The sequence below is a fragment of the Denticeps clupeoides genome, unplaced genomic scaffold (genome assembly GCF_900700375.1).
Source record: "Denticeps clupeoides unplaced genomic scaffold, fDenClu1.1, whole genome shotgun sequence".
Lineage (NCBI taxonomy): Eukaryota > Metazoa > Chordata > Actinopteri > Clupeiformes > Denticipitidae > Denticeps > Denticeps clupeoides.
In genome coordinates, this window is record NW_021629775.1 from 49,387 (window position 1) to 59,512 (window position 10,126).

The following is a 10,126-nucleotide window of genomic DNA, read 5'->3' on the forward strand; positions in this document are numbered from 1 at the left end:
ACACAAATGATTTCAACCCATTAAATGTGTTAGGAAAGTGTTTCTGACATGAAAATTAAAATAGTTTCCAGTCTGAAAGATATCTTAGCTTTATGCATGGTTGGATGGTTATTTTTTTTCCAAGCCACTACTTTCAGTCATCTGGGGTACCGAAAAAGAGTTGAAGTGGAAAGTGAAGTTCAGTACTAGTCTCAGTGGACTGAAAAGATGAAATGCACTCTAGCAATCCCACTGACATTCTTCAAAGGACTAATATTCTTTCAGTAAACACAAAGGGGTCTGTCACACAAACATATGAAAGTAAATCATAATTATGGCAATAACTATTCAGACTATTAATTTGAATCATGAATGACTCATAAAAACAAAATTTTAGAAAATGTATAAGTATTACTTTGAAACATCAGAATTATTAAATCCAGAACACAGATCACAAACTGTTAATAATTCTTATCATAAAGGCTTATATTTATATGCTATTAAGAACACCTTAAGTCAAATATAATGAAGAAAAGAAAAAAAATTGTTATAAGATAAATGTGAAAAGAGGTAATGATTATCAGGTAGGAGCCAAGTGAACAGGAAGTGAGAAACCCTGTCAGAGGTTCAAACACCCCTCACAACCGCTGCATTGCTGAGCAAAACACTTAATTTTGCATTGCTTCATTGACTCCGCCTTTGAAATAAGTTACTTGGAGTTGCTGTGGTGTTTCCTTGTGTGCAGAAACCAGAGTAAAACGTTGGAGAAATAGGCAGCTTAGGCTCGAAGAAGACAAAGAAGTGGATGATGAATGACTGTGTCAATCAAGACAAAAGGACTGTCCTACTCCATTATGTCAGGCCTATTCTGAACATGTTTTTTTTTTTTTTTTTTAATGAAACTGCCTTTGTACTAAAAAGCCATAGCGAAAAATCAAAAACAGACTTCTTAATTTATGAGAAGAACAATGATCTCTTAAATTAATTGATAAGATAAGAATGGGTTTTACCATTCTTTACCATGGTCACATGACAACATTCAAAAGGCTACATTAGTTAATACTGCATTTCTATGCCACTTGCTTGTCAACAAATTATCAATGATATTTTGTGATGAAAGATTCTTTTGGCAAAAATACATCCTGAGGGTAAAACATCTTGGTGGTCTCTTCCTACTTCATCTGCAGGAAGAGACAACAAGACATGACCCAAGGTTAATTTAACAACAGGACAGCATCTCCATCCTGGTGAATTAACCAAAGATCTTATTATTCCTGCAAAGAAAATGTGCAAGGTCAGTCATACATCAAACATGCCATGCTCAGTCTGCTCAGCATACCAGAGATAAACATCCAGATGAGACCTTTCCTGCATCCTCGTCCTCTTCACATTGGTCGCTGATAGATGTTCAAATCTTATGTTGGAACATCAGGTTAGGCAAAATAAGTGAAAGCAAAAAACTTTTTGAGAAAGAGAGTTTTCCCAACATCATTCAACATCCAATTTATTTTACTTTATATACTTGTTCCATTGCATGTGTCTTTGTGAGTATACAATATGCTACTCCCTTAAGTGTGGCCTATTTGGGATCAAAAGGCTCCCTTTGTTTGGAATGCAGTTTGAACTTTCGAAACTACTCCATGAAACTACTAATGTTTTAACTGACGTGAGATAAGAAATGAAGTCCAGTGTAGATAGAATCTCTGAATGAATTTTACAGTCTATTACCATGGTCAGATTACAACATTGTGCAAATGCAAATCACCAAAAACATTCAAAAGGTTACAAGAATTAACATCATCCATGTTACTGTATTTATAATGAATTTGAATTGTAAATAAGATCAGTGACAGTGACTGTGCTGGTGGTAAGCAGGTACCTTTTTGCAGGACCACGTTAGCAAAAGGGCACAAATAAAATTCACTCTTCTCTTTAGATGCAAAAGTTTTCATTACAGAAACACAGAATTATTATAAACTGCTGAAAATGGACAGTCTTCTCCATTTTCTTCACAGGTTCCGAGAGCTCTCCTCCTCTTGGCAGCACACGATGGCAAGATAATACATGAATGCTTCTTAAGAGCTATTTAGAGTGTTAGACTCTGAGGTGCTAATTCAGTAGTCTTTGTCACAAGCGCAGTTCCCCTCACATATGATTCATTTTTTAATACACAGTGATTAAAACAGGATGCCGCAAGGTCACATATAGACATTCCACCAGTGCCTCCATATAGAAAATTACCGGAAAAGCCAACTTCCAAGTGAAATGCCATGCACAAGTTACTTTACCCTGAGGTCATTATGGGATTTTATAGAAAATCCCACATTAAAGGGTAGATACAAATTCCTTTATCAATTGTATCCATATCTACTCCCGGGAAAACGCATCCCTCAGTTTCTTCCTGAACTCCTTCCTCATCAGACAGTAGATGAACGGGTTCAAGCAGCTGTTGGCATGCGCCAGACACACTGTTATTGGGAACACGTACGTGTGAAGCATGTAGTATGTTCTGTCCCAGTAGACCACATTAAATTTGACCAGCACACCCCAGAACGTGATGGCGTGATTGGGCATCCAGCAGAGCAAGAAGGCCAGAACCAGGATGGTGACAGACTTGGTGACCTGGGTTCTGAGCCTAGAGTTGTTCTTCATGCCCCTACGCCTGATGATCCTCAACAAGAGCAAGTAACTTATGGAGACAATGATCATGGGGAAGATGAAGGCTATAATGATCTTCTGGAGGTGGTAGACGGCCAGCCAGTGCTGTCCCTCGGGGAACCTGAGGAGACAGAGCTTCTCTCCGGCCACGTTGGTCACAGTGGAAAAGATGGACGTTGGTGCAGTGGCTATAGTGGCGAGAACCCAAAGGACGACGCACACCCATTTCACCGAGCAAGACCCACCTTGTCTCGTACGGTCCTTCAGGGCTGAGGCAACCGACCAGTAGCGTGTGACACTCATGGCAGTCAGGAAGAAGACGCTGGCGTACATGTTCATCACGGTGACTGACAGGATGATCTTGCACATGGCGTGCCCAAACGGCCAGCTGAAGTCCAGCGCGATGTCCACCGCCCAAAAGGGCAGGGTCAGGACGAACTGGAAGTCAGTGGCGGCCAGGTTGAGGATGAAGACGTTGATTTTGGAGGTCCTTCTCTCCTGCTTCACGCGGATGAAGAAGAACACCAGCAGGTTTCCGATTAAACCCACTGCGCACACGACGGAGTAGGTGAGGGAGATAAATAACCTCAAAACGGGACTCCTGTCGGCAGTAACGTCGATGTCCTCCAAGTTTCGGAAGCGGTCCTGGTCGGTGGCGATGCCGCTCCGATTGGTCTCCGCCATCGCGTCCGAAATGCCCCCCCGCTTCACCGCGCGCCAGTGCGCAATGGACACTCGTCCTTCATTCCCAGATTTCTTTACGCGCATCCGATCCAGCCCTGGCCGAGCTCGGTCTGCGGCGGCAAATTTACGTCATGCGCCTCACGGACACCCTGCCTCTGCGCCGCGGGGATTGGCGACTGTGTTTGAGTGGCATGAAACTTTACTGCTCTGCAGCCTCTGATGGTTTTCCCAGCTTAAACCAGCAAGATCAGCAGTGGGGGCCGTGCGGGTTAAGGAAGCTGACTCGTGATCAGAAGGTTGCCTGTTCGAATCCCGAGACGACAAGTGCCACCGTCCCCACACAGTGCTCTCCGGGCGCCCGTGGGGGACACTGCTCCCCCACTGCTCCCTCTGGGAACATTTCACTGTATGCACTGGGTGCTGTGCTTTGCTGTGCTCTGTCACATGTGACAACGGATCACTTCACTTTATCTAAACTAAACCCGTAGTGTTTGACATAATACAATACATTTTACATTTACAGCATTTATCAGACGCCCTCATCCAGAGCGATTTACAGTAGTTACAGGGACAGTCCCCCTGGAGCAAGTCTTGCTCTGGGACACGATGGTAGTAAGTGGGATCTGAACCTGGGTCTTCTGGTTCATAGGCGAGTGTGTTACCCACTTGGCGACTACCACCATAACATCTTTGAAATGTATTCTATTTTAGCATAATTTTACATATGTAATATATTGAACCAGTCGTGCCAAAAGAATAACCAACCGAAACAAGCGCATACGCCAAATAATTCAATGTAATTTTAAGGAGGTACCGGTAAGTTTTGTAATGTTACTGAGATGCCCCATATTTAAATGCTAAAAACTGCACAGCGTGTCTCTACTGTAAAATGCTAAAATAATCCCGCGTAATCGTTGGTTTGGTCTGTGCGTAAAAACGCGCACAGCAGGCTAAGAGGCGCAGTACCGGATTCCGTGACTGTAGGTGGCGCTGTGTCGCGAAAGACGGAGCGCGGCGGGGAATCACAGACGAAGAAGACAAGCGGCTGGGAAAAACCTCGAGGTGTTCCGAGACTGTGCTGTCGCGTAGAATAAAAACGCTACACGTTAGTTGTTAGCTGAATAAATTGATTATTGGGTGATTATACAGCACGGGGCCTCGTCATTATGCTGTAGCGCTGATTATTTTGACCGAAGCCCGGACGTGATTTCTGGCCACGAAACTGTGTGGGACACCGTGTCCACGTTTTTCTCCTGGCTCCTTTCGCCCTCTTATACCTGTAACTACAATATTTCCACTGGTTTGATGGCCTCGTGTCATCTTGGGTGGATGTAGGGTGGTAGTAGCCTAGTGAGTAACACACTCACCTGTGAATTGATCTCTTCATCGATGGTAACTTAGCACGTTGTAAGTCGCTCTGGATAAGGGCGTCTGCCAAATGCCGTAAATGAATCAGAAGACCCAGGTTCAAATCCCACTTACTACCATTGTGTCCCTGAGCAAGACACTTAACCCTGAGTTGCTCCAGGGGGGGACTGTCTCTATAACTACTGATTGTAAGTCAGTCTGGGTAAGGGCGTCTGATAAATGCTGTAAATGTAGTGTATCCTCTCCGATAATAATCAGATCCAGGGAATCACTTCTGCAAAGTGCAGCCGCATGGTGCCAGGATGTTTCAATATTCTTTTGTGTGAGCGTTTAGTGCAGCTACTTTGTACAATGCAGCAGGACGAAGTGCAGGAATTTAGGAACAACCTCCTTGATGATGGATTTCCACCAAATGGTACATTTTGAGGAGAAAGTTCCACATTTCTGGTAAGCTATCCATCTAGATGGCTCCAACAGGAATAGACTTTCATTTGTGTAAAAAAATTTACTTTTCAAACAATCAGTTTAAAATGTAACATATATCGCATTCCGCAAACTGCCATAAATTTCTGATCGCAAATGGATTTTGGCAGATTAGGGCAGGGAATTTGTGTAATTCTGTCACAAGGATCATTGATGTTTTAACACTAGTATTGATCTTAGGAGCCTGTACTAATCAGTTCTCACAGTGCACTTCACTCAAGCTGCCATTTGTAGGTCACTTGATGTCATGTGACGACCACAGCAGTGTTTTTTTTATACTTTTCCTTGTTGAATGAGATTAGATCTCATAATCAGTACGTCGTTTAGAATACAGTATAGAGATGCCGCATCTTTCTTTTTTTGATTGGCTGCTCTCACTCAGGCATCTCCATTTTCCTCTCCTCTATGCATGTACTCACCACGTCCATAAACCTCCTACTAGGCATTTCTGGTTTCCTCTATTTGCAGGCAGCAGCATCCTTCTCCACACATACTCAGCATCTCTTCTCAACGCACATCTGACTTTTCCTCCAAACAGTTCAACTCCAGCTGTCCCCTCTGATAAACTCCAACTCCCAATGCAAATCGTAACATTTTCAACTACTCCACCCCCAGCTCTGCTTCTTGTCTTCTGGTCAGTGCTGCTGTATCCAAACTGTACAGCATGGCTGCTCTCACTACCATGTTCTACACCAATTCCTTTACAGACACGCTTTCTTGCACCTGCCTCCTGGCACTGCTGTTACTACAGGGTAGTCGGCATTAATAGAAGCCTTTGTTGCCCATACCAGGCAGAATGGGACAATACGGAAGTGAAATATGCATGTGTTCACAATCACACAGAGACACTATGAGCATAACATTGGAATTTTTACAAATTATTTTCCAGAGCACTTTTCCAAATTGGTCCAGGACAATCCCAATACCTGCGACAAGTTTTCGGATGCAGTGATGTTCGTGCTGTGTACGAAACAACAAATCACAACACATTTTTCTTTTTTTCTGATGTTTGAGAGAGAGGCCCAATATCCCTCGGAGATCATTGTCATTCTCTGTATTGAATTATGTGATTGGCAGTGGTGACCCTGTGGGTAAGGAAGCAGACCCGGAAGCAGCAGGTTGCCTGTTTGAATCTGTCACAGCCGTCACTCTCCCCCCACGCCAGCAGGGGGTGCATGGCCACTCACAGGGAGACGCAGAAGAAGCCAACATGCGCTATAAACATCCGGTGGCTCCACTATTAAACCGTGAGCTCATTGCATGTTAACTCCCAGTGCTGCGAGCATTTTCAGATTGACCAAGCTTTTGTTTGCCCTCAACGTTGCCAACCAACCGCCTGTTCCTGGTTACCCCGCCAGCTCTGTCCCTTGTGTCATCCGACTTCACTGTTGCCGACCAAACGACGTCCCGACTGCCCGTCCCGGCAGCCCACACGCTCCTGCGCCATCTGTTTCGCGCTGTGACAGAGTCCCAAGCCACTGAGGTGCCACTGAGCAAAGCACTGTCCCCACACACTGCTCCCCGGGCGCTTGTCATGGCTGCCCACTGCTCACTAAGGGTGATGGTTAAAAGCAGAGAACACATTTTGTGTCATTGTGTGCTGTGCTGCAGTATTTCAATCACTTCACGTTCATTCATGAAATGCACAATGTCTCAATGTTGCAGAAAAATCCAAGGTAAAGCTCCCCTATTATGGAAATTTCACTTTGTGAGATTTTTTTAACATAAATATGGGTTACGCTAGCCTGTCCATGGTCCTTCAGTGGCTAGAAGGGGTGATTGTTCCCTTAAGTCATCATAAGGGGAGAGGTTACCTCCCTTTTCTCATACTTTTTCCACCCAGAATTTTTCCCACCCCTGCACTAAAAAAGTAATTGATCATCATGGCTTGAAAACATGCAAAGCATTGCAAGAAAAAGAAGTGTTGATGACGTCATTTCCGCAAATGCCCGCGCACTTCTATAGGCCTCCCTCCCCCTAATTTGCATTTAAAGCTACAGACACCAAAACGGTGCATCCTATGTAAATCTCATTGTGGGACTGGCTGAAAGTGGCTGTAATTCTGCACCATGGCTCAATTTCAGTTATATATATATATATATATGTGTATATAAAACTTTGATTTTGATACCAGGGACAGAAAGGCAATCCATATAAATACATTTGCAGTGTTGACCCTTTTTTTTTTTTTTTTTTTCAAGACCTCTGCAATTCACCCTGACATGCTGTCAATCAACTTCTGGGCCACATCCTGCTGATGGCAACCCATTCCTTCATAATCTTGAAGTTTGTCAGAATTTGTGTTTTTTTTTTTTTTTGTTTGTCCTCCTCCAATCCTGTAAAGCGCCTCAGTCCAAAACAGCTAGCGAGCTGGAGAGCCTGTATTGGTAGTTTGAGCTCCTTTACTAAGCAGGAATAATGCCATTTGCAGAATAATAATGAGGTTATATTGAATGTGGCAGGATGGAAACATAGATGAAACAGAGGCGAAAAGGACTGATGGGTAAATTCAGAACAGTCAATTGCCCGAAACCTGGCACAGGCAAGCATGTTTTGTTAGATTCCAGATTGGACTGTGTCACATGCCCTAGAAAGGATGGCGTATTTTTAAGCAAAGTTCAGGATGTTAATACTGTATTGATCCACATGCAGAAAATTATTCGATTTTACTTTTTCCTGGCTATGATAATAAAAATGTTCTACTAATGCATGTGAAAGGTTTAACACCAAATGTAGTTTTTCAGTGCATTTAAGGATTTTAAACGGAACAGATTGGTGATTCTGGGAAATGTAGTGGACATCAGTCCCCAGCCATTACTGTCTAGCTGATTACACATGAGAGAATACACTTATTGTGAAAGTTGCTGTCATATAACTGGTTATTAATCACCATGAACTACATTTTACATGCAAACTTTAATTAATTTAATTGAAATCTACCAATACTATTGATCTACAAAATTCCACAAATGGCACTTGAGTGCATGTTATAAAATATGCTCTATAATTTGCATATCAACCAGTATTTTGGATCAATCACACACACTTGATTTTAAATAAGTCTACAACACAGATTTAACTCAATGCAGTTTATTACATCTAAACTCCTCTACATAAACAGGTAACATTCAATAAGTAAACAATTTATTCCAATGCAAGTAATAAATAGTTTTTTTTTTCACTTAGTACTTTATACAAACTGACATTGGTCAACTGTACATCTTTTCTTTGCGTATGATCCTTTCAAATTTCCCTTTCTCTCATTGGACATGCCACACTTAAACAGAATCAGTGGGTTTAAGGCAGTGAGAGCAGATGTCAGCTTATCTCAAAATGAAGGACAATTTTTTTTAATTAAAATAAAATCCGGCCTTGAACACAAGCCCATTTTTCTAAAAATATATAAATAATCTGAATCTGATGATGCCACAAAACACATGAACATCACTGAAACATCCATTTTGCACAATTAACCATACACTTTCCAGCAATGGCCTATACACAACATGATCTCCCTTTATCAAGCTTCTTCAAAACACTGACATCAATTTCTTAATAAAAAAAAAAAAAAAGATTTCAGGCAATTTCACAAATGGCCCCTGGTCCAACGTGACTTGCACCAATCTACCAAACATCACTTTATTTACAGAAAACAGCTGAAGCCAAAACAGAGCGTCCGTCAGCAGCACACCCCTGGGAAAGAGATATGGTTATTGTGCGAAGGACACTGTTTCTGTAGCAGGGGTGAGGGAGGGGAGCAGGGCTGTGCTTATCCGGTCGTCAATAAATATAAGGTTAGAGAAGCATCCTTAACACTGATGTTGCAGGGTTCCAATGGCATGTTGAGGGACAACAAAAAAAAAAAAAAAAGACTGAGGAAAAAAAAAAAAAAGATTTAACGATAAGGCATGCAGGCTGGGAAACATTCAGTCTGTATCCACAATGACCACGTTTTATACGCGTTTGACACATATAACTAATAAATACAGAAACATGATCTAGTTTTTGGGTCTGCAAATGTTGACCATCGAAAACCAGTTTAAGTTGAGCCCAAGGTAGCATCAGAGTGTACACGTCATCGTCCACACTTTTCATCTTACAGCTGGTGACAAAAACTAAGCACATTAAATACATCATATACATCATGTAACGCAAAACAAGTGTGAAATCAGTGGATCAAAAACAAACATGTAAAAATCTATAGATTACAAAATCTATACACAAGTGATACATGGGACAGAATAAGGAAGTCGGCTATGCTGGACTGAATTTAATGTTGTGGCTCGCTGTTTTTTGACCCATCACTTGTGCTCAATTTTTCAAAAATTAACATCCACTCAAAATATTTTGTAACCAAAGGATCAAAATACACTGCTTCAAATCAGTCAGAATTTTCAGAGATATAAGACAAGTCAGAATACAGCCTTGAGAAATTACACTTTAAAAAACCTGCTTTGAACCATAGCTCTAGAACTACAGGTCTTCTAAACCAGTGTTAAGGCTTGACACTGAGGTGAGGTTTGGTAGCAATTTCACACACATTAACACACATGGACACAAATGTTCACGTTATGGACAACCACCAGCCTGCTTCAACTGTATGGCCTTTACAACATCCCCGAACCCCGAACAGAACAAAATGATACGAAAGACATGAGGAAGATGTGTCATTTGTAAATTAGAACCTGAGCACAGCAGTAGGCTTCCCTCTTTCATCTGTTATTTTTCATGAATATATGCTAAATATATCTGAAATAAATATGGAATATGTTCTTAATAACTATAGTGAGTTATACAGTCAGGAGGAAATTACTGTAGATTATATTCGTATGAAGACCTGCAGTAAGCCAGTCAATCAAGAATCAACGACACTTTTGTTATCAAAAGGTACTTGATTTTAGAACATTGCAGTGCTAAAGAGTTTTTGTTTGGGCTTTAACACAGTAATGTTGTT

General features: G+C 41.8%; 1 protein-coding gene and 1 long non-coding RNA gene across 2 annotated transcripts; one reads left to right on the top strand and one right to left on the bottom strand.

The window, feature by feature from the left end:
• Nucleotides 1–2,346: 2,346 nt before the first annotated feature.
• LOC114773818 (relaxin-3 receptor 1-like) lies at nt 2,347–3,321 on the bottom strand. The gene has a single exon (XM_028965980.1). It carries the CDS (start codon nt 3,319–3,321, stop codon nt 2,347–2,349), a length of 975 nt encoding a protein of 324 aa, XP_028821813.1.
• A 1,489-nt stretch (nt 3,322–4,810) lies between these two features.
• LOC114773822 (uncharacterized) lies at nt 4,811–7,170 on the top strand. Its single transcript, XR_003744482.1, has 3 exons — nt 4,811–5,136; nt 6,062–6,136; nt 6,250–7,170. It is a non-coding gene; the product is annotated as an uncharacterized LOC114773822 (long non-coding RNA).
• Nucleotides 7,171–10,126: the final 2,956 nt, after the last annotated feature.